This window comes from Hyperoodon ampullatus (genome assembly GCF_949752795.1).
Source record: "Hyperoodon ampullatus genome assembly, chromosome: 5".
Classification (NCBI taxonomy): Eukaryota; Metazoa; Chordata; class Mammalia; order Artiodactyla; family Ziphiidae; genus Hyperoodon; species Hyperoodon ampullatus.
Genome location: NC_136918.1, coordinates 144,793,414 through 144,817,611, shown reverse-complemented (window position 1 = coordinate 144,817,611; position 24,198 = coordinate 144,793,414). Strand labels below are relative to the sequence as shown.

Below are 24,198 nucleotides of genomic sequence, written 5' to 3'. Positions count from 1 at the left end.
ACAAAATATAGCCACACAATTGCAGAAAAGTAAAGGATACTATTTATCCTTTATTATAATATTTGTAATATACTATTACAAAACATAAATATATATTCCGTTTGTGCATTTAAAAATCTCTGAGAAAATATACTAAGTTAATAGTGGTTAACTCTGGGAGGTAGGATTATGAACATTCTTCTTTATATTTAACTTGAATTAAAGTTTTTTTTAGCAATGAGTATGCACTGTTCTGTAATCAAATATAGTTTTGAAAGTCCTACTAACTTTCTTAGAAACTCATTATAATAGCTAGAAATACCTGTATTTTTTTTAAAAAAGAGATCAAATCAATAAAATAACCTTCCATTTTAGTAAAGTAAACCCAGAGCAAGCAGAAGGAAGGTAATAATAAAGAGAAGAATGCAAATAAATAAAATAGAGAATTCAAAAACAATAAAGAAAATCAACAAAACCAAAATCTGGTTCTTGGAAAAGGTTAACAGAATTACAACCTTTTGGCTAGACTGATCCAGGAAAAAAAGAAAGACTCAAATGACTAAATCATAGCTGAAAGAGAGGACATTGCAACCAGCCTTACAAAAACAAAAAAAACTATAAGGAAATACTACAAAAAATTGTATGCTAACAAATTAGATAACTTATAAAAAAATGGAAAAATTCCTAGAAAGACAAAAACTATCAAAAGTGACTGAAAAAGAAGTAGAAAATATAAATAGACCTATAACAAGTAAAGATATTGAATCTGTAATTTTAAGACTTCACACAAAGAAAAGTCCAGGCCTAGATGGCTTCTCTGGTGAATTCTACCAAATATTTAAAGAATAATTAAGACCAATCCTGTATAAGTTTTTCCAAAATATAAAAGAGGAGGGACTACTTTCTAAGTGATTCTATGAGGCCAGTATCACTCTCATACCAAAACCAGACAAAAACATTACAAGAAAAGAAAGCTACAGACCAACACCCTTTAAGAATATAGATGCAAAAATCCTCAACAAAAGGCTAGCAAACTGAATCCTGCAACATATAAAAAGATTTATACACCATGACTAAGTGAAATATACCCCAGGAATGCAAAGTTCGTTTAACGTCTGAAGATCAATTAATATAATATGCCATATTAATAATATAAAGAAAATAAATGAACATATGAACATTTCAATTGACGCAGGAAAAGCATCTGACAAACCTAACACCCTTTCACAATACAAACACTCAAGAAACTAGGAATAGAGGGGAACTTCGTCAACCTGATGAAGGATATTTACAAAAAACCCATAGCTCACATTGTACTTAGTAGTGAAAGACTGAAAGCTTTCCCCTAAGATCAGGGACAAGATAAAGACATTTGTTCTTGATACGTTTCAACACTGTACCAGAGGTTCTAACCAGGATAATTAGGCAGGAAAAAGAATAAAAGACATCCAGACTGGAAAGGAACAAGTAAAAGTATCTCTATTTGCAGATGACATGATCATAGCAAATCTCCAAAAAATGCACTTAAAAACTATTAGAACTAATAAAGAAGTTCAACAAGGTTTCAGGATACAAGTTCAATATACAAAATATAGTGTATTTCTATACACAAGCAGTAAACAATCCAATTAATAAAACAATTCTACTTACGACAGCATGAAAAAGAATAAAACACTTAGGAATAAATTTAACAAAAGAAGTACAACTTACACACTGAAAAATAAAAAATATTATGGAAAGAAATGAAAGATCTAAATAAGTGGAAGACATCACATGTTTACAGTCAAAATCCTAGATGCTCTTTTTGGAAAAATTGATAAGATGACCCCAAAATTCATGTGGACCCAAGGACCCAGAGGCCAAAACAATCCTGAAAAAAGAACAAAGTTGAAAGACTCACGCTTCCTGATTTTAAAACTTACTGCAAAGCTATACTAGCCAGGACTGTGGTATTGGCACAAGGGTAGACACATAGATCAGTGGAATAGAACTGAGAGCCTAGAGATACACGCTTTCATTCATGGTCAATTGATCTTTGACAAGGGTGCCAAGACAATTCAATGGGGAAAGAACAGTCTTTTCAACAAAGGGTGCTGGAACTACTGAATGCTTGCTGTAAAAGAATGACTCTTACATTGCATACAAAATTAATCTAAATAGATCAAAGGCCAAGAGTAGGTGCTAAAGCTATAACACTTTTAGAATAACACCACAGGCATAAGTCTTCCTGACCTTGGCTTGGGCAGCGTGTTCTTAGATATGACACCAAAAGCACAAATGATCAAAGAGATTGACAAGGTGAGCTTCAACAAAACTGAAAACTTTTGTGTTTCAAAGGACAACATAAAGAAAGTGAAAAGACAACCCACAGGATGGCGAATATACTTGCACATCATATATATGATAAGGGACTGGTAACCATATGTAAGGAACTCTTACAACTCGATGAAAAGACCAATACCCACTTGAAAAATGGGCAAAGGACAGAAACAGATATTTTTCCAAAGAAGATGGCTCGGTAATCACATGAGGAGATGCTCAACAGCATTGGCCATCAGGGAAGTGCAAATCAAACCACAGTGAGATACACTTCCTGCCCAGCAGGGTGGCTAGAATCAAAAAAGACAGATAATAACAAGTGTTGGTGAGAATGTGGAGAGATTGGAACCTCATACATTGCTGGTGCAGCTGCTGTGGGAAACAGTTTGGCACAAGTTAAACACAGAATTACCATGTGACCCAGCCATTCCACTCCCAGGTATACATCCAAAAGAAACGACAACGTGTCCACACAAAAATGTATAGAAAACATTAGTCATAAGAGCCAAAAAGTAGAAACAACTCAAATGTTCACCAGCTTATGGATGGATAAACAGAACATAGCAAATCCATCCAATGGAATGTTATTTGGCAACAAAAAGGAAGTCAATGCTGACACAGACCCACTATACGCACGACTCCTGAAAACATTATGCTAAGAAAAAGAAGCAAGACGCAGTATTATGTGTCAAACATTTGTTCAGTTATACTCACGCATGTGTGGTTTTATTAGGTCATGGTAAAATGTACATCATGCGCTGACTATAAAAATTAAACCTTAAAAAAAAAAAAGAAGCAAGACACAAGAGACTATGTATTGCATGATCCACTTTATATGAAATGTCCAGAAAACGCAAGTGCTATAGAGACAGAAAGCCCATTAGAGGTCACCTACGGTTGAGGGGAAGGGGGAAGGAGGGGGACTACTAATGGGCACGGGGTGTCTCTTTGGGGTGATGCCAATGTTCTAAAATTAGATTCTGTAAATATACGAAAAACCACTGCAGCGGACACTTGATACCACTGGGCTTTACGGTAATGCGAATTAAATCTTAATGAAGCTGTTCAAGAGAACAAACTCAGTACAGAGAGACTGTTCTCTGTGTCCAGAGAAGGAGGACTTATTTCTGACTGCAGTGGGAGGAACACAGGGAACAGGGCAGCATTTAATGCTTGGGGGGTGGGGGTCAGCTGATGCCCCAGGGCCCCATCTCCCCGAAGCTGCGAGGTACGGCTCAGGCTCTGCCAGCTGGCGCCCTCCCTGCTCAGCTGGACCCAGCGTGTACCTGTCTCTTTCGGCCACAGGCACTGCAGGAGCCACAGCCCCCGGGCCCTCCCTCCCCCACTTCTGTGAGCTTGCAGGACCCCTGCTGGGCTGGCCCCTCCTTTCCCAAGGCTGTCAGGGCCCATCGTACCGTCGATGTAGGCCGGGATCTGCCCGAAGATGGTGAGATACGAGTGGTAGACGACCCCCCGGAAGATCCACTCCACCCGCCTCTCATTGTGGATGAGGATGGCCTGCTTGGCCACCCCGAAGGACACGACCCACACGGCCAACAGGAAGAGGAAAAAGAAGACATCCTTCATCTGCGGGGACAGGGAGACACCAGGCTGCAGCCCCACACCCGCACTGCCCACAGGTGGGCTCCTGTGTGCCCTGCAGTGGAGGGGGACTCCATCGACGCCCACGGCATGGACGCCTAGAGCCAGGAGCTCCGAGGGAACAGCCCTGGGGCTGCCCCAACACCCCAAATGTGTGCTGGGCACCCCCTGAAGTGCAGGAAGGGTCCAACGTGACCATGACCAGGAGGGGAGTGATGGGAGCTGTAACCGGGATCAGGAATGAGCTGTGGAGATCAGGCAAGGCTGCCTGGAGGAGGCAACATACAGGCAAAGACCTGAGACGGGCGTGCCCGGGGGTGGGAGCCCAAGGGGCAAGGCAGGGACTGGGGATCTAACGGGGTGTGCTGAAGCCCTGGGGCACCTCACTTGCAACTGACATCAGAGGACCCTCATTCCCTTACCATCCGCTTCACGATGATGATCTTGGGCCCCAGCGTCTTGCTGATGGTGAAAATGTGCATCAGCCGCAAGCAGAACATGATGAAGTCCAGGGACAGGATGATGCGCCCGGGGTACAGCAGCGAGGGGATGAGCCTGGCTGGGCAGAAGCAGGGGCCTCAGCTGGCCGCCCCAGGGCCTGGGCCCAGCCTCCTGTGCACCTGCCCCAGTCCAGGGGCAACCCCGGGACCCCAAAGTACTAAAGCTGGGTATGAGCTCAGGGGCAGAGCCTCCAGGAGAGTCCAGAAGCCCAACGGGAACCAGAAGGCTGGGCTGGGCAGTCTCGCCTGGTGGAGAAAGCGGGTCATGGCAGGGCAGACACGCGCAGCCTTGACGGGCAGTGGAGAGGTCCGAGCCCCAGGCTGGGATGCAGGCGCACACACACGGCAGCTACCCGCAGTGACAGAGCCCCGAGTCTCCACCCTGGTTCCCTCACTGTCCCCGGGCGGGGGCAGGGCACCCTCGGGACAGATGCGTCCAGAGAGGAGCTGAGCCCCGCGGGGGGGCCCTGGCCTGTGGCCTCATCCAGAGCCAGCCCTGCGGGGCGGCTGCCTCAGACGGGATAGACGGGATGGACGGGATGGGCACCACACGGGGAGGCTGCTCACCGGCAGGTCAGCCCCGCGATGAAGAGCAGGATGGCACAGATGTCCAGCTTATTCCAGAAGTCGCTGAAGTACAGGAGCGCCATCTTCATCAGGCCACACTCGTCCGGGTCATAGAAGAGCTGGGAGGGGACACAGCGGGGCCGGTGCGTTATGCCTCTCACTGCCCCAGCAACCAGCAAACCACGGCTTCCTGGGGAGGGGCCGCGGGCAGGACACGTGGCCTCCGCTGGCCCCAGCCTCAAGCGAAGGTGTCAGGGGCCAGCTCCCCTCCCACAGGGCGTGCTCCCTGCCCCCTGCAGCGGCCCCCAGAGGAGGGAGAGACGGTGGAGGGACCGCAGCCCTGCTTGGCCTGCCCCGCAGGAGTCCCCAACCCGGAGCCCAGCAGCTGGGTGCGCGGGGCAGGCGGCCCCACGGGAGCAGCCAGGTCCCCTTCCTGGCACCGCTAGGCAGACTCCGGGAGAAGGGGCTGCCCTCTGTCCTGGGGCTGCCTGCGGTGAGGCCGGGGCCCAGGGACCGGGGGCTTCTGCTGCAGGAGGCTGTGCAGGACGAGGCGAGGCCCGCAGAGCCAGCGCGGCCCCAGGCCTGGCCGCCCACCCTGCACCTCCTTCCTGGGGACCCTGACAGTGCCCTAGGGTCCCCCGCAGGCGGTCGTGTTGACGCACGTGAGCTAAGCTGGCTGGATCTTGGGGCTCGTGGATGCCAAGTTCAGAGAGCAGGGATGAGTCTGAGCGGGCGTCTCTCAGCGGCCGGCCCCTCCCCACACCAGCTGAGGGTCACGTTCACGGGCTGCCTCCAGGTACCGGCAGGTGGGGACAGTGTGGTAACGGGGGGGCGGACAAGCTGTGGGGATCAGCCTTTCCCTCTGCTCCGGGCACCCGAGGAGGCCTCCGAGCCCAGAAGGGGTCTTTGTTCACCAGGTCGTCTCACAACGGGACTCAGGACAGGGCCTGGACCACGCAGGACCAGCTTGGCCTCCAGAGGGGCTGGACACTGGGGTGGGCCACCCCTCAGCACCTGACCGACCCCCAGGAAACACCCTGCCCACCGAGGGGAGGGGGCAACAGGAGCTCTGTGCCCAGAATCCCTGGACGGACGCTGCCGTGCACCCCGACCCTCGGCCGATGTTAACCTGTGGCCTCCTGTGCGGTCGGTCACTCGCCCGTGACCACCAGCTGCCGGCTCAGGGCGCTGGGGGTGCTTCTGGAGAATTACCAAACCCAAGAGTGGTCTCGGGACCCCACGCTTTGCAGTGCCCTTCACAGCGTAGCTGGGGTCTCACACGCCCCCCAAGTCCAGGAGGCCACGTGGTGAGGGCACCCCGTTCGGGGTGATCAGAGAGGGTTTCAAGCAAAAAGCAGCGCCTGGGGAGGGGTGGCCAGGTGGGGGAGGGGCGGCCAGGTGGGGGAGGGGCAAGCGCCGGTGTGGCTGCTGGACCGCAGGCCGCCCTTGCCGAGGGGCCCTGCCCGGCTCTCAGCGGCCCCGTGAGTCCCGCCGGGGATGGCACCGGGCCGAGGGCCACCGGGAGAAAGTGCCCGAGCGCAGGGAGCTGCCCGGGGGCGGGAGGGTCAGGGGGTGGGGCTGGGGCCGGGCAGGGCCCCACCTGCCGCAGCTCCTCGCACACCAGGGAGCACAGCCAGAGGTAGATGAGGCGCTCGCAGCCCGAGGGCCGGGGCTGGAAGTCCGCCACGAGCACGTAGGCGAACAGGCAGAGGAAGGCGAAGTAGGAGAGGACGTTCAGGTGGAAGACGACCACGGGCGCGCTGAAGAAGGCGCGGACGCGGGCCAGGCCGCCCCCGGCCTGCAGCCGCCTGTCCCTGCGGGCACACGTGGGTGGGGGCCGCGGCCGTGAGGCGCCTGACGGCCCCCATGGGCCCCCGCGCACAGAAGGGGGGCCCGGGACCCGCACGCGGCTGCTGCCCCTGCACGCATGGCTTCAGCGGGGGCTCAGCCAGACGGCCCCACGGAGGGGTCCCCAAAGGGCCCTCGGGTTCCTTTCGGGCTGTAACAAAATACTCAGGCCACGGTGGATGGGGCGGGCGGGCCGGCGCTCGGTCCCCTGCGGGTACTGGGCGAGAGCAGGTCTCCGCCCAGGCGGCGGGCCCTCCCCCAGGCCTGAGTCCCCTCCATCCTGGGATCAGTGGCAGCGGTGAGGACCCCCGAGAGAGGGCGTTTGGGATGGAAGGTCCGGGCCCCCGGGCCCCCAGCCCCCGGCCCCCGCCCGCAGCCAGGCTGGCACCTGAAGGAGATGAGGCCCGTGTAGAGCAGCGGGAAGGCCAGCATGCACAGGGCCAGCTGCCAGAGCCCGTTGTCCACGCAGAGCTGACCCCACCACACCTTGGTCAGGAAGGCCTGTGGACACAGGGGCCGGTCAGGGCGACGGGCGTCCCCCACCCCCGACCCCGTGCTCCCTGAGGCCCCCAGGAGGAGTGACTCTGCACGCTGCGGTGGCAACTCAGCACAGGCCCCGTCATCTCCCGGCCGAGGAAGAGGCTCCCTGTGGGCAGGGAAGGGCCAGCTCTCCCGGACAGACGGGGCGGAGAGCAGGGCTCAAGCCCAGGACTTCTGTCTCCCCGTCTCTCACCAGCTGGCCCCTCTGAGCTCTCTCTGGGGGTGTGGGGGTGTGGACAGGACCCCCTCCCCGCCACGTCCCTGGGATCCAGCACGGCCGGCACACGACAGTGCTGTGGACATGGTGACAGCAGGAGGCTGTGCTCCAAGGAAGCGCCAGGGTTCCGAGGGACACCCACTGTGTGCCACGTGCGCCACGTCACCAAGGATCCTGCACTCGGTGCTCCAAGAGGATGCCCTGCCCCCTCCACGTACCCCTCCGAGGCCCCAGGCAGAGGGGGTGGGCATCCGAGTCCTGTCCCTGGGACCTCCTGGGGGCCTGCTGGGGGCTCCCACATGGGGACCTCCTGTGCTGTCTGTGTGAGTGGGAGGCCGCGTCTGCCCCTGCAGCAGCGCGGCAGGTGTTTCTGGAAGGTCACCTGGATGCCCCCGTGAGACACGAACTTCATGTCCTTGGCCTCCAGGGCCAGTTGCAGGCAGGTGGTCTTGCCCCAGGCCTCCGACACGCGGACCAGCAGCTTCTGAGCTCTCTCCTCATCTTTCCGGTAGCACTCGGTGAAGACCCCTGGGTGGGAGGGAGCTCACGTCACAGCAGCCGTGTCCCCAGCAGTGACAGCCGAGGACAGTGTCAGAGCATGGCCTCTCCAGATGACACAGCCTGAACAGGGACGGCGCTGAGACTCGGGGCGAGGGCCTCAGGGCGACCCACGAGGAGCTGAGCCCAGGGCGGAGGCCGCGGCCCCAGGAACTCACCGATGGCTCTCTGCTCGTACTCGTCAGCGAGCACCAGCATCTCCTCCAAGCTGTCCGTGTCCTCCTCCTCCTTGGACAGCTCCTTCAGGATCTTGCTGCAGGCCAAGGCCGCAGCGATGCAGTCCTGGCTCTGGGCACCAGGGGAAGCCACCGTGAGCACCTGGATGGTCCAGCCCTGGGAACCCCCGACACACCGCCCAGGGTGATGAGAGCAGAGGCCCCGAGACAGCACAGGCTGTGGAGCAAGTACTTGTGGATCCTTCCATATGAACCACTGGGCTCACCCAGATCACAGGTAAGCCCTGCTGGTGGCCAGTTTCCTGCACGGGCCGGTGGGAGTGGTCCGCTTACCAGGCAGCCCACTTGCCTCCCCAGAACATGGACTGGACACTGGTGCTAGCACAGCCCTGCCAGTGTGAGGCCCACAGCTCCCCGGGGGTCTGGCTAACCTCACGCATGGAGCACCCTGAAGGTGGAAGGTGGGGACCAGGCCCTCGCACGTCCCTGTCCAAACCCAGGGTGCCCTGACTCGGTGGCACTGTCAGTCCCAGGTACCAGAGTGGGGGCCAAGAAAATCTCATGGAGGGTCTCAAAGCTCAGCCCGGAGGTGCTGGGTCTGAGGGCAGTGCCAGCCCAGGCGAGGGGTTGGTGTCAGAGCCTGGAAATCCGAGTTTGGCTTTTCTGTCCCCTGAGCCCCAAGGGGCATACCTGAGGCCACCATCAGGCCCGGCTCTGTTGTCGACCCCCTCCCCCAAGCACCTTGTGTGAGGGCAAACCTCCCAGAACTACAGAGAAGCGGGGAGCCACCAGAGCCTCTGCTGGGACCCTGCGGGGAGCGGGCTCTTGAGAGCAGCCTGGAAATGCCAGCACCTAAAAGCAGGGCCTCTCTGAGAAAAAATTACAGAACTTTACTTTCCCGTTACGAGGAGAGTCAGCTTGAACTAAAGGAAAACCACACAGGAAGACTTGGGCCTGCAGTGCCCTGTTTCTCAGGGAGCTCCCCGGCAAGTCCCCCGCAGCGGGTGATGAAGCCGCACACAGGCCCAGGGACTAGGAGCCGACAGGCCAGCTGGCAGGTGTTCCCAGACGGCCCACCAACAGCTCAGGGCAGCGGCACCTGGGAAGCACCCCTCTTAGTAACAGATTGAGTCTGAGACCCCCAACCATCAATGGAAAGAGAGGCCGCCCCTCCGGGGATGGAATTTGCCTGCAGAGTCTACTGACTGGGGGGGGCAGGGTGGGGGGCACAGCACGTGCGCTGACCACCAGAATGTGTGGGTCACAGAGGGTGGCCTGGCCTGCTTGGTGTGTGTGCCAGGGGGGCCTTGGCCCAGACAGACCCCAGGAGGAGATTGTGTGGCACTGCTTTCTAAAAACTCTCCTCTTGCCTAGCGCCTAGGGCCGAGCTCTCTGTCCTCCAGCCCTGGACACCCTGAGCTCCTTCTGGTGTTGTGGACACCCACTGCCCTCCCTGCATGGCCCTGTGCTACTTACCCACCCCTTGCGGTTGGCTCTCTGGTCAGGAGCCCCAGCTAGAGCCCTGTCACTGGTCCACCCATAGCCATGCGTGCCAGGAAGCGGGTCTGGGTACCTGAGCCCAGATGATTTCTGCCAGCTCCCGGCGGTTCTGGATGATGGCCCAAATGAGAAGATCACGGACAGGGTCCACAGTGAAGGCAACGTGGCCTGATGAACGCTTGTACAGGGACCGGAGACTCACTCCCTGCACCTGGTGAGCAGCGGACAGTTAGAGCCCTCACCTAGGGCCCCACGAGCATCAGAACCCTGGGGCCTATTGAGGGTCCTGAGCTCAGCCCCACCGTCCCTGGAGGATAAGCCCTGCAAACTGCATTTCCAACAACACCCAAATCTTTCTCATGCACACTGGGGTTTTTAAAGCACCACTCTGGAGACATGAAGACACACCCAAAAAGTGCAATACCCAGTTACCTCCCACACCAATATTTGTAGACCCTTGTTGCTAGCCAGGCACCCCAATGCTTCCTACTCTTATCTGCTGGCAGCAAAGCCTTTTTCTATGAAGTAAAATTCTAACACAGAGTCTGTTAATAGATTCATGCTGTAAGCTCCTCAAGGGAACCTACACCATGTCTCCTGCAGAGAAGGTCAGCAAGAAACACCAGACAGACAAAGCCACGTGTGAGTGGGAAGGCCCTGACCCCAGACACACTCAACCTACAGTGATATGAGAACCAAGGCTTCCTGGCCCATCAGTAAATAAACACATCCTCAGACAGTCTGGAAACAATTCCCAGAAGCAAAGAACACATTTCCCACATCACACACAAAATTGCACTTTCTTTAAGTGATTTTAGAAATCACCTGAAGACTCATCTTTATAAAAAAAGAAAAATTAGTTCATCTTCTTAAATTACAGACATGGGTCTGTGTGAGCTTCCACTTGAGCACATTCCAACTGGACATCTTAAACACAGTGGAATCAAGAAAGGCAGAACTGTAAATATATAAAACCAAGCCACAGTCCCATCATTCTCAGGGGTCAGGAATAGCTCACACAGGACAATGGACAGATTTGCAAACCTGAAGGAAGTGGATAATTTCCTAGCAGGAAAAAAACAAAATCAAGTATGATCTCAGAACAGACAGAAAACCTAAACATTGGGACCATCAGGAAAGAAGATGAGAAAGTTATCAGTTACTCAAAAAGGCACCGGGCCCTGATGGACTCCTAGGGGAGTCTGCCAAGCTTGTAAGAAGCAGTGAACTCCAGCCACATAAACCGTTCCAGGGCAGAGAAAGAAGAAAGGCTTCCCAATGTTTTTACAAAGCTAACATAAAATTGATACCAGAACCTGACAAATATAACCCCCCCAAAATAAAACTACAATTAAAGACTTAAACATTCTGATGCAAAAACCCTAAAAATATTGGGAATCCAACACCATATTAAATACATGTTACCCTGCAATCGAGTTGAGATTCAAAACGGGAATCAAAAAATAATAACGACCTATAATTCACCAAATTCATAGGTCAAAGAAGAGCAGTTCAACTCCTCAAAAAGCATCTGACAAAGATCGGCACTGAGGCTTCGTTTGTAAAAACTTACTAAGTCGGAAGAAGAGGCTCCCTCACATAAACACACACACAAATGCCAGCGTTGTACTTAATGTTGAGAGGCTGCGGGATTCCCATCAAATAATGATGCAGACTAGAAAAGCCCCTGTCCTGTTGTTGCAACACACATGCATCTCACACAGATAAGAGTGGGAGATGCTGACCTGGCTACACAGACACCGATTACACCTGTGAGCAGGGCTCGGGGTACAGGGCACAGGGGAGAGCATTTTCCCCACATCACTTTTTGTACCGTTGGAGGTCTTCAGAAAGGGAGAGTTATGGACTGAACTGTGTCCCCCACATTTCATATGTTGAAGCCCCATCCCCTAATGTGACTGTATTTGGAGATGGGCTTTCAAGCATGTGATCAAGGTGAAATGAGGTCATGAGAGTGGGGTGCTGGTCCAACAGGACCGGTGTTCCTTGGAGAAGAGGAAACGGTACCAGACACACTGAGGACAGGCCGTGTGAGGGCAGGTTAAGAAGATGGTTGGTCCCCTGCAGGCCAGGAGGAGAGACCTCACCAGAAGCCCACCCGCCGACACATTGACCTTGACTCCAGCCTCCAGGGCAAGAAGAAGAAGACGCCTGTTCTGTAAGCCGCCCCATCTGTGTCACGGCAGCCCAAGCGGACTTTCCCAGTGAGAACTAAAGCCCGTGTTTCAAAGGTCCGAGGACACAGCGGTGCGCGCAGCACGCAGCCAGCACTCACGCTGAGCTTGAGGTTGGGTACAGCAAGCAGGAGGCGCGGGCGGTCGCTGGAGCGGGGCCGCGGGTACAGCGGCTGCGTGGAGTCCCCCAGCAGCTCCCGCAGCACCTGTGCCACGTGGTGCATCTGTACACGGGGCGCCGGGCGCTCGGGCTCCTCGGCCAGCGCCTTGTGCAGCTTGTAGTGGAACAGGCAGGTGGGCTCCAGGTTCTCGTACAGGTAGAGCAGGGTGTCCCACGTGACGAACTCCTTCAGCCGCACCCCGTTCTCCAGGAAGAGCTTCACGAACTCGGGCTTGTTGGCAATGAGGGCGGCCGTCATCATGGGGTACAGCTCTGAGGGCTGAGAGGGGGCCGTGGGGGGCTGTGCATGTGGTCATTGCCCCGCATAACCCTTATCTCAGCGCCCCTGAGACGGGGATGCCGGCGTCTCCCGTCTCGGGAGGAGGAGACGTGCCAGCCGCCCTCACTGAGGGCAGAGCTGGTGTCTGGATGAGGCCACCTCAGGGCCTGCCCTTGTTCCGAGGCCTGGCAAGCCCCTCCCCAGGGCACCCCCTGCGGCCTCACCTTCCACTGACGCTCGTCCGTGAAGATCTCGCTCCGGGCGATGTCCACGCGGTTCCACGCCACTGCTAACTTCAGCTGGTGGTCCCAGTTCTCGTGGCCAAAGTGGTCGTGGCTCCGAGAGGCTGCAGGTAAAAGCACACGCGTCAGGGGCTTTGATCTGGGCCTCCAAGCCACTCCCCATCTAACAAAGTCAGAGAGGGAGGGGTGTGTCACCAACCCGTCTCCATCATTTTAATTGAACAGATAAGGTGCTCGGTCACAAAATCACCGCCATCCCCCACCCTTCCCCTGCATGCACCCTTATAAAATCCCTTTTCCTTTCAGTGGTAGAATCAGAGAATCTCTGGGTTTCTGTCAACACTCCCACTCACCCCAGCCCTCCACTCTGTCCCCAGCTCCTGGTTAAGCCCCCACCCTAAGTGTAAACTAGACACGGGTCTCTGAAAAGAAGGCATTTCAGATTCACACTCAAAAGTTGGACCAAAAGGCCATCACATTTCCTTCCTTTGCCCTGTTTGCAAAACCACCACCTCACCCAGGTTCTCAGGGCAAGTATTTTGCCCAACTAGTTTCTGCTCTTGCTGGGTTAACATTTTAAAACATGGGTTGTTATTTGGGGAGAAAGAAAAAAGAACTTTGACCCTTACCTCACACCACACAAATAAAGTAACCTGAGGCAGATCATAAACCTAAATATAAAAGCTGTGGCTATAGAGCTTCCACAATGAAACAGACGAAAATATTTGCAACTGTGGGGAAGGAAAAGATTTCCTGGGATGCAAAGAACATGAATCATAAAGAAAAAAATTAGTAAACGAAAATGTGTTAAAATATAAGCCTTCTGCTCTCCAAAGACACCTCGAAGGACATATAAAAGCAGACCATGAGGGGCTTCCCTGGTGGCACAGGGGTTAAGAATCCACCTGCCAATGCAGGGGACACGGGTTTGAGCCCTGGTCCGGGAAGATCCCACATGCTGCAGTGCAACTAAGCCCGTGCGCCACCACTACTGAACCTGTGCTCTAGAGCCCGCGAGCCACAACTACTGAGCCCGCGTGCCGCAACTACCGAAGCTCGCGCGCCTAGAGCCCGTGCTCCACAACAAGAGAAGCCACCGCAATGAGAAGCCCGTGCACCGCAAGGAAGAGTAGCCTCCGCTCGCCGCTACTAGAGAAAGCCCATGTGCAGCAACAAAAACCCAACGCAGCCAAAAATAATAAAATAAATAAATTTATTTAAAAAAAAAAAAAAACAAGAACCAAGAAAACCATGAAAAATCATGAACCAAGAGAAAATATGCCCAACACATATATCCAACACAGGATTTGTATGAGAATATATCAAGAACTCATACATCTCAAAAATAAGAAGACAAATAACCAAATAAACGCAGACAAAAGATCTGACAGACATTTCCCCAAGATGAAATACAAATGGCCAAGAAGCCCAGGGAGACGCAAATCCAAACCACACCGAGACCTCCCTTCATAGCCACCAGGAGGGCTACAGCTTCAAAGACCGACAGTACCAAGTGTGGGTGAGGATGCCGAAGAGTCCAGACCCGCATCCATGGCAGGTGGATGGATGCACGGAAATGAAGTGAAAGCCGATCCTCTGCTACGACAGCCTCCTGCTCTGCCATCAGGGCTGGCCTGGGGCTGGTGTCCCTCCAGGGTGAGGGGCTGCTCAGCGCAGAGCAAAGGCTTCTGGGCACCAGGGATGTCTCAGCCATGTCAACCCCGGCGGGAGGGCAGGGAAGCACTGGCTTCCGTCCCCCACAAGAAGTGGGAGAAGAGGGAAGAGTGAAGTGTGGGCCCGGGGAGAACAGGCTGGAGGGCAGAGGTCAGACTACGGAGCAGAAGTCGGTCGAGAGCTCTATCGGTCGTGAGGACCCCTGCGTTTGGACTCCGCCCTGCGCTGGGGGCGAGGAGTTAAACATGAGACAGACCGTGGGGAGACAGGGCAGACGTCCAAGGTTCTTTCTTTCTGTGCTAGAATTTTATGAGAAACTATGACGACCACTAAGGGGTAAATCAGTGCAGGCTGCACTCAGATTTCAGGGAAGAAGCTGAGAAAGGAGCCTGTACCCCAACATTGGTGGTGGGCACCCACCTGCCCAGGGGGAGCATGAGGTAGGCCTGGCGAGGTCCACCACCAGCTGCCCTCTGACCAGCGCATTTGCCCACGGGTGGCATTTCTGGCTCCTCTAGGCTAGGACTCAGGGTCTTGAACCCTCAGCCGGCCCCTCCCCCTTGTCCCCACTTTGCCTGACCCTCACCCTTCAACAAGGCCTGCAGGATGGCCACATCCACGTCCTGCTGGCCATCCTTGCCTTCCCGGAACACAGTGAGCAGCTGCCGCCTCCGGACGATGTCCTGGATCTGCAAAAGACCATCCCCACGTGAGGTGCCTCCTGCCTCCCCAAAGGGCGCCCTCAGAGCCAAGGCCCTGGACACGGAGCCGGAGCCCCAGGCAGGAGTCCTAACTGCTTGTGTAGCCAGGGCCCCCCCACCCCCCCGGCCCAGACGGTGAAGATGAAAGATGCATGAGGACCAAACACACGGTGTTTGCGAGTGGCCTGTGGGGTGGAAAACACAGCCCAAGTGTAAAGAATCTTCACCTCACTGATGGGTCACTGATCGACACTCAGCATCACTTAACTGAAGACTTCTCCCCGGGTCCTCCTGCCTGGGGGCAGACCTACCCACTTACCTGTCCGTCCATCCATCCATCCTCTCGTCCATCCAATCATCTACCTACCTAGCTAGCTATCCATCAGTCTGTGTGTGTATGCATGTATGTATGTAGGTATGTGTGTGTATGTATCTATGTGCCTACCTGTTCACCCTACCCACTTGTCTACCTACTTACCTACCCTACCTACCTACCTACCCTTCTATATATCTACCTACCCACCCTATGTATCTATTTAGCTAGTCACCCCACCTACCTATGTATCTATCTACCTACTTATCTATACACCTAGCTACCTACCCATCCTTCCAATCTATCTATTATCTATTATCTATCTATTATCTATCTATCTACCTATCATCTATTGCCTATCACCTGCCTATCTAGCTGTCCCCTATCGTATCTAACATCTCTCAGCTGCCGTGTCTGCCACCAGTATCTGCCCCGCCTTGAACCCTTCACCCTGAGACCGGTGGGGGAGGGGAGCCATCCACTAGTTCCCCACACCCCCAAAGCTTCAGGCTCCTCCCCCAGCTCCTGGCCGTCCCGCCTGCCTTCCCACCTCCTCTCGCAGCCTAGCCGTGCAGCTCCCACTTCTGTACAGACTGCTCCCACCTAGAGGGCCCCTTGCACACCCCACCTCCACCTCTAAGACCCCAACCTCCCTAATCCCTCGGGGTCCAGCTTTCATGTCAACTCCAAAATACCCCTGGTGTCTCTCCCCAACCCCAATCCCATCTTCCAGCTGAAATCGCTCCGGGATTTAACCCTTGCTTTGATCCACAGGATGAAGTAGCTACTGTCAGTGTGTATGTGCCGACCAACCACTCAGCACTCTCCCAGGTGACCTTGCTCCATCCTCTGAGTTTAAATACCAATTACCCCTATTTTGCGGATAAGAAAACGGGATTGCTGAGAGAGGGCCAGCAACTCCTCCGACCCCAGCTATGTGGTGCTGGCCGCGGGCTGGCAACGAGACCCCCATGGCAGACGTCCACATCCACCAAGGGCCACACCCAAGCACCTGCCATGGGGCGGACCAGCCCTGAGGTTTGTGGAGTGAATCAGTGATCACGGCTCTGGGGGTCCTCTCCCCACTGAACGAGAACAACCACTGAGGGCAACCCCCTGGCTTGAGACTGGTGTGTATGAAACACCACTTTCAGGCCTCTACCTGGCAAGGGATTGAAAACACAGGCCCCTTTAAACCTTGGCAGGTTAGATCCACTTCTGAGAATTGCCTGAATAATTTACGGAGTAACTGAGGAAAGGCCACAGAGCCGGCCAGCCAATCCCCACCATCTCCATTGGCAGCCGAGCTGACGCCAACAGCAAAAACAATCTCATAGAACATTGGCTTCTAAGGAGGTCCTCTGAGGCCACAATAAGACAGACAAGAACAGGGTCACTGTGCCGCCCACAGAAACCGCCCGGCTCCCCTCGGAGCAGGCCCACTGCCCTCCCCCTCCCCAGCCCCCATCCTGGGTCCCAGCCCTCCCCATGGTCTTTGGCTGGTGGGCATAGACCGTCCACATGGCCTGAAATTGGACACGGTGGGAGCTAAGCTGCTCCACAGACGTGCCCTGAAAAGCACATGTCAGGCACTTAAAACCGAATTTCCATGAGTTTTTACAGACTGGCTTTAGCATCCACGGAGCTGGATGAAAGTCACAGACCCTGACTGCTTTGTCAGCCCCAACTTGTTGGGGAAACCGAGGGTCAGAGAGGCACTGACTGCCCCCATCCCACAAAGAATCCTGCCAGGAAATAGAGGTCAGGTGACCTCGGGGTGGGTGAGCCCCTGCCCCCGGGGCTCAGAGTGCTGCGGACAGCAGGGTGGGCAGGACCACAGGGGCCGCAGGTGCGGGGGTTCTCCGCCGGCCAAGGGCTTCATGGGTCATCAGGGCTCAGCCAGCGCTCTCCTTCACACCTACCCCCCTTGGAGGCTGGGGCCATGGCCATGGGTTAGGGTCCCTCTGCAGAGCTCACCAGGGCCCCCGAACTCTGGACTGGGGAGACGGCCAATTCTGAGGCCCATTCCAAATGCTGCAGATCACCCAACTGAGCCAAACAGCCTCAGAGTATGTGAGAGAGAAATTCCTTCTTTTCAGGACCTGGAGAGACTTCCGTCTGCGCATTCCTGCGCTATTTCCCACCCCCCACCCCCACCCCCACCCCGTCCACCGTCCACCGAGGACCCCATCTATAAGGGATGCTAGCAAAGTCTACACCCATCTGTAACCAGTGTTATCTCCCACTGTAGCCATGGAAGAGCAAATACCAATTCACTTTAAAGCAAAAATACTGAAATGCAGGGCAATTATGGTCCTGGGCTGTAACAGCCATGGTCTCCCTGGGTCAGGAGAAGGGCCCAAACCAGAGCTCTTGGGGGTGGGAGCACCCACGAGGCTCACAGCTCAGAAGTTGAGGGGATGGGCAGAAAGTGAGACCCCAGAGCCCCCAGCCCACCCCACAACCAGAGCAGCCCACTTTCATCCACTTCATATGATGATGTTCCAGAAAATCTGTGGAATCCGGTGGGCTAGTTAGAAAATGTCACACTTAAAAAAAACAAAAGAAAGAAAGAAAAAGACAATGAAGAGACCAAGCTAATGGTTCGGATTCCGGCACAGAAAAAGGCCACTAGTAGATCAACATGACATCCGAACAGCCTGAGTTTGGTCAACGGGGATGAACCAGAGTTCACTTCTAGGTTCTGATAAATGCCCCGGGCTTATGTAGGATGTTGACAGCAGTAGAGCTGGGTGAAGGGTGGACAGAAACCCTCCACTACCTGTGCTGCTTTTCCACAAATCTAAAATTATTACAAAACAAAGACAGAGAGAGGACAGGCAGGCACATGAAGTAAAGCTGAGGCCGCCCTTCCAATGGTCTCCCTCTGGACTTGTCACCGCAGGGTCACGTCCCCAACTCCCTGTGCTTCCACTCAGTACCTCCTGCCCACAGGGCAGCAAGGATGCCCGTTTGGGGCGTAACTAGCTCCCTCCCAGGTCTCAAGTCTCCAAACCCCCTGGAGATTGCGGGGGGGGTCCCCCAGAACACTGGTCCCAGGATGGGCCCGGGCCACTGATGTCTCTATCTAAGGGTGCACATGAAGCAGCCCCCAGATCACCACACGGTTCCCGGAACCACGCATGGGCCCCCATCTGGCACGTCTGCTCGCCTTGCTGACCCCAGAAGGTCTCCATTAATCTCCCCAGCGGCGTTGAGGTCACCAGGCCTGGAGGTTGGGCTGGACCCTGCCACCCACTGCCATCACCTGGCAGCGCCCCTCTGCCGGAATCTGTGCTCCCCACCCCTCTGCCGCCCCCAGGGCCTCAGCACCAGCCTCCTGCCCGCCCAGCGCAGCAGGGTCCTCTCCCCAGGACGGCCGTGCATCATGCCCTGCGGTACCGGCCCAGGCCCGGAGTTCTGCAGGCTAGAGGCTGAGCACGTCCTCCCTGAGGACAGCCTGCTGCCTCAGCCGAGGGCTTCCCACCTGCCCTGGGCCCACTGCCTTCCGGGCTCACAGCCCCCCACCTTCTGCAGATCACTCCCGTGCCCGCCCCAGGCCCACTGGGGTCTCCGTGTCTGGTTTTGGCGTGTCCTGGTCCCACTTACGAGGCTGATAGCGTCTAACTTACTGGCTGCAGGTCCACGCCTGGTGACTGATGTGCCCGTGTGCCTCACCTTTTTGGTCCACTCCACAATCCTGCTTTCGGTGAAGGTCTCGAACATCTCCTGGAAGAACAGGTCCAGCTTCTGCTGAATCAGGGAGATGGTGATCTCGGAGATGGGCAGGCTGGCCACCTGGGCAATGACGTCAGCCACTCGTCCCGAACCCTCCACGATCACACATGGGGTGCCGTTGGTGATGGCATTGTAGATGGTCTGCAACACAGGGGTTGACCGTGAGCCCGGGACCTGACACCTCACTCGCACGGACACCTTCTAATACAGAGATGCTCAAACAGTGTTAATGTCTGGCTACTGCGAAGTTTACAGAAGGCATTTGCTTGGTAGCATCCCACTGCTCAGAGGGGAAAGTGGCTAATCCTGATATACGTGGGACACACACTCGATACACCACCTCCTTCAGGCCTATCGCTCAACACCACTGTCACGAAAGGTTTGGATGCTTCCACCCTTCGATGTGTGGACGCGAGCACCGTCTCCAGAAGGAGGGGCACTGCCAGAGTTCCGCCCCCTCGTTAACCAGGACATTGAGGGAGACCCCCGGAGCCCCAGGGTGAGCAACCTGAGGAAGAGGTTCTACCCCAGCAGGAAGGACACCCTGCTCTGGGCCCGAGGAAGCCGTCTGGGCGATGCTGCAGGAGAACCATGGTGGGAGTGGGGACCAGACGCATCCCGTCCTCCCAGGGACCCCAGGATCCTGTGTTGACCTCCTGCGGTTACTAAACATAAACAGACACTTTCGATGATCCCATAAACAGAACGTCATGCTCTTGCCCCAAATCTGCAGGCTGTAATGTCGTCGTGTGTTACTACAGCAGAGGTCAAGTTGGCCTGCGTTCCACAAGGGAGGCCCACCCCACACCAGAAAGTGGGATCTGAACAAAGGTCCACGGCAGCACGTCAAAGCCACTGAGGATCCTGCTTTACATTTAGCTGCTGGTCCCACGGGGCTGAGGGGGAGCCGAGGGCTGTACTTGGAGAAGCCCGCCCGGGAGTCGGGGTGCAGAGCTGCAGAAACCCCCCATGGGCTGCCCTGGGGTCCTGGAGGGGGAGGCATGGGCTCCACCCTTGCCCCAGTCCCCTCTGGAGCCCCTCTTTCTTCTGTGCAGGTCACCCCCAGGGCCAAAGCCAGAGCACCCCTCCTGCAGCAGGGCCACTCAAGGGGCTCTGACCCCCCCACCCAGTGGACAGGATCCCTGTCCCCTCTTGCTGATGACACCCCTGGGGGGCTGATGACAGCACTTGGGGCAGTTGTCCCACCCGCAGCAGGACTGGACCCCCAAGAGCACACCCCCGCCCCCCGCCCTGGCCAGGACTCACATGCAGTGTGCCAGGTCCCCCCTCCAGCACCACGCAGACGATGGGAATTTTGATGGCCACACCTAGGATGAAGCACAGAGCCCAGTTTAGGATCGTGGGCCCCCCACCCCTGCCAGCTGCAGCCTAACCGAGTGCACTCCTGTCCCTTTCTGGGGTGGAGGGAAGGCGAGGGCTGTAGACCATCCTCAGCACCCAGGGCTCCCCCAGCTGGTCTGCTCTGCCCGGCTGGCCACCGCAACCAGCCTGTTTTTCCCTGAAGCCCTCTCGTGGCGCCTCGAATCTGGGCAGGGCTGGGGACACGTCAAGCCAGCGGGCACCATGCATGGCGCGGGAGTACGGCGTCGCAACTCCATCCTCTGGCCAGCCAGCCCCACCCTCAGCCTTTCATCCAGCCTGGCAAGCAGGAGGGCTTGTGAAGATTCTAGAAACATCTTTCCCTGGGAAGCAAACATTCTTTCCAAGAGCCCACATGGTCTCGCCGTCCCCACACACTCACACCCCCCCAACACTCCCCACCCAGCTTCTCTTGGTCAAAACAAGTTCTCCAGGTGTGGTCCCCAGGCCAGCAGCATCCGTGTCCCCTGGGGACTGGGAGATGCAAGTCCTCACTACCCGGACCTGTGAATCAGAGACCCTGGGGGTGAACCCACACTCTGGGGACCGCTGATGTGCAATGAAGCTTGAAAACCTCAGCTCAAAGGTGTCCAACCAACCTGCAAATCGTGTGCAAAATCCTGTGTATCTGATCTCCCAACACCCCAGAATCCATCCCATCCCACCCACAAGGGAAGAGATGTCAAGGTCCAAGCTTTGACTGCTGCACGCTCTGACTTCTGAACTGAGGCGTTTGTGATGTAAAGTGACCGCAGGATGCCATGACCTCAGTGCCTGCCGGAACCTTCCCTCTGCTGGTTAAAAGGGACGCAAGAAGATGAACCCCTGAACAAGTGTACAGACATCCAGCTGTGTTCTGACCACGCCCCCCAGCACCCCTCCTGTCGAATGTCCTGGTCACGGCCAGCGGAGCCCCAGACACCTGGACCAGCCTGCTCGCCTCTCCCCACGAGCACCCTGGAAAGCGTGCCTCGCTCACCTCCCCTTTCCTTGGTCTGCTCCGATATGAACTTCTCTAGCTTCGTCCTCAGGGGAATCTCGACGCCGTAGCGGCCATGGGTCCCGTCGTCCACAAGGATGAAGTGGGAGTGGTTGCTGTCCAGACAGGTCAAGTGCCCTTGGCCGTCCTCATCCATGATGTACTCAGCTGGGAAGCCGCCCTGGGGATGGAGAGGAGGTGGGCACAGACAGATGGACAGCTCTATGTCTTTCCCACCAAGAATAGGAGCTCCATCAGGCTGGATAAGTGACCCCACCCCCCCAAGATATCAGGCTCTCATGCCTGGAACCTGTGAATGTTCCCTCATTGGGAGAAAGGGTCTTTGCGGATGTGATGAAGCTAAGGATCTTAGCATGGGAAGATGAACCTGGATCATCCAGGTGGGTCCTAACTGCCATGACAGGTGTCCTTAGAAGAGGGTGCGGAGGAAGAGGAGGGGGCCATGTGACCAAGAGGCAGAGACTGGAGTGATGCGGCCACAAACCAGGGAAAGCAGCAGCCCCCAGCAGCTGGAAGAGGCAGGGAATAGCTTCTCCCCCACAGTCTCTGGAGGGAGCCTGGCCCTGCTCCCATCCCGATTTTGGCCGGGTGGTACTGGTCTTGGAGTGCTGGTGTCCAGAAATGTCAGAGAGTACACTTCTGTGGCTTTAGGCCACCAGCTCTGTGGTCATTTGTCCCCGCAGCCCCAGGACCCAGATCCAGGAGGGGTGGCTGCCGGACCCGCGCCTACGGCCCCTGGCATCCACAGAGGAAGGCGGGTGGTGTCGCAGGAAGTCTTCTGAGCTCGAAACGGGGAGAAAAGTGCAGAGTGATCTTGGAAGTCAGCTAGCCTCCCGTGGCCTCAGATTTCCACTCCGTGTAACAAGCATTGAAGACAGAACCGGTCCCGTCCACTAAGCACATCTGTGACGCTGACACAAAAGGACAAGGGCCGAGGGGCAGACTGGCCTGATGACAAGCGTCTGTGACGGACACAAGGAATCACCTTCCAGAGGATGCTCTCCCCAGGAAGCGAAGGCATGGCGCCACCGGCCGGGAAGGGGAAGGGCTCGTTCATAAATCAGCCCTCGCGGGGCTGTTATAATAACGTCTCCTCAGCAAGTCAAGGAGACTTGTCTTTGGGGCCAGTGTTTCCCCCAAACTTTCCTGACTCCGTGAATTAGGTGGACACGTGCTCATTATGTCACATCTACTGTCCTCCAAAATCTTACTGAATGAACCGAATGACCTTTTCCACTCACATCCCCACGTTTAAGCAATCGCTTCTCAGGGCTGCACCCAAGTGAACGGACGCAGGAAGGCTCGGTCTTCAGTAGGGGAACCAGAGTGTTGTCGACCCTTGGGCTAGAAGGCCAGGCCCTGGGGTCTGACAACCCAGACGCTCACTGGCTGTGTGCTCCCGGCCAAGCTACCGCCTCCTGCAAAGTCCATTTCTCATCAGGGAGGCGTCGGGAGGAGCCCCCGACCAGTGGCGGCTCCAGAGACTCTTGTGTGGACCCATCCCGTGATCTCAAGGGAGGAAACCAGAGTCCAACCGAGGTAGCTACTCGTCTGGGGTCACCAGGGTCCACGGCGTGGGGGCTTGAGCCTGGGTCTCCTGTGTCCCTGTCCAGCCACTCCCCTCCACACTGCGTTTCCCCTGCTGCCCAGGTGGTGGCCTGTCCGCTGAGCACCCGCTAAGGTCCTACACCCCCCTCGGCCTCCCTGCTGCGCCCCACCCCCGCCCGCCCCGGGAGCAGCCACCAGCTCACCGTGGGGTGGATCAGGCTCTCCCGCTTATGCAAGGTGCCCCATGTGGCGATTCCGATGGTGACCACTTCCCCTTCGTTGTAGCTGCTGCTCAGGCTGAAGTCTCGCACCGCCTCTCCCACCTGCTTCATCACGCCCGTGTGGGACCCCCCGGTGATAATCCAGGCCCCTGGGAAGGAGCGGAGGGCCCTGCCATGCACACGCCAGACGCCTACGCCCTGTGCGTCTCCGGTGCTCACTGCCCCACGGCTGCAGACCCGCTACCCCAAACCAGGGCCTCCTCAGGGAAGCCCTGCCACGATCACGTCCTCCTGCGGCAGCTGGGAGCCGCGGTTCCCCACGTTGCTCAGGCGGGGGCGGGGACAGGACAGGACCCCCGTCGCTGCCTGCAGGCCCTGCCCTCTCTCCCCACCTCCCTGCTGCCTCTCTCTGTCCTGCTCTTGGGAGCACGGCATCTCAGAACTGCCTCTGAATGTGTCTGTTTCAAAGCATCACTAGTGGAGAGCCAAGCAGAGCTGCATCTGCTGCCCTGCGCAAGCCAAGCACAGCAGCACACAGGGCGGGTGAGTCTGACCAGACACACCCACCCTGGCCCGGGCCTGGCCTCGGTGACCCTCGAGGCCCCGACTTGGCCTCCCAGGGACCCTCCCTCCCGCCCATCACTCCCGGGCCTGAGCCCCTCCTGTGGTCTGGGCCCTGGTCCCTCTAGCCCCGGTGCTACCTGTGGTCTGGGCCACCTTGACCAGGCCTCTTCGGAAGACGCTCTTCAGCCTGGGCTTCATGTTGAAGTCCTTGGCCCCGCCCGTCACGGAGATGAGAAGGTTGGGGACGTCCAGGCCCCAGTGCTGGGTCATGAGGTGGTAAATCAGGCTGGACGGTGTGTCCTGGGACAGGCGGACGTACTGCGTGGAGGTCAGAAGACCCCAGAGGGTCAGTGGGCGGCCACGCGCGCCCCAGAAG

General features: G+C 56.1%; 1 protein-coding gene across 1 annotated transcript in view; it reads right to left on the bottom strand.

Moving 5' to 3' along the window:
- TRPM2 (transient receptor potential cation channel subfamily M member 2) overlaps positions 1-24,198 on the bottom strand; it is a gene marked incomplete at both ends in the record, with an annotated part of 42,927 nt that overhangs the window by 11,962 nt on the left and 6,767 nt on the right. The window contains 16 exons of the mRNA XM_079704754.1: positions 3,714-3,885; positions 4,323-4,455; positions 4,968-5,086; positions 6,568-6,781; positions 7,204-7,316; positions 7,955-8,100; positions 8,289-8,418; positions 9,880-10,017; positions 12,103-12,441; positions 12,666-12,787; positions 14,944-15,046; positions 19,050-19,250; positions 20,376-20,437; positions 21,469-21,649; positions 23,241-23,407; positions 23,960-24,140. Coding sequence (XP_079560880.1) covers positions 3,714-3,885; positions 4,323-4,455; positions 4,968-5,086; positions 6,568-6,781; positions 7,204-7,316; positions 7,955-8,100; positions 8,289-8,418; positions 9,880-10,017; positions 12,103-12,441; positions 12,666-12,787; positions 14,944-15,046; positions 19,050-19,250; positions 20,376-20,437; positions 21,469-21,649; positions 23,241-23,407; positions 23,960-24,140 — 2,521 coding nt within the window. The remainder of the gene's footprint in view (positions 1-3,713; positions 3,886-4,322; positions 4,456-4,967; positions 5,087-6,567; positions 6,782-7,203; positions 7,317-7,954; positions 8,101-8,288; positions 8,419-9,879; positions 10,018-12,102; positions 12,442-12,665; positions 12,788-14,943; positions 15,047-19,049; positions 19,251-20,375; positions 20,438-21,468; positions 21,650-23,240; positions 23,408-23,959; positions 24,141-24,198) is intronic.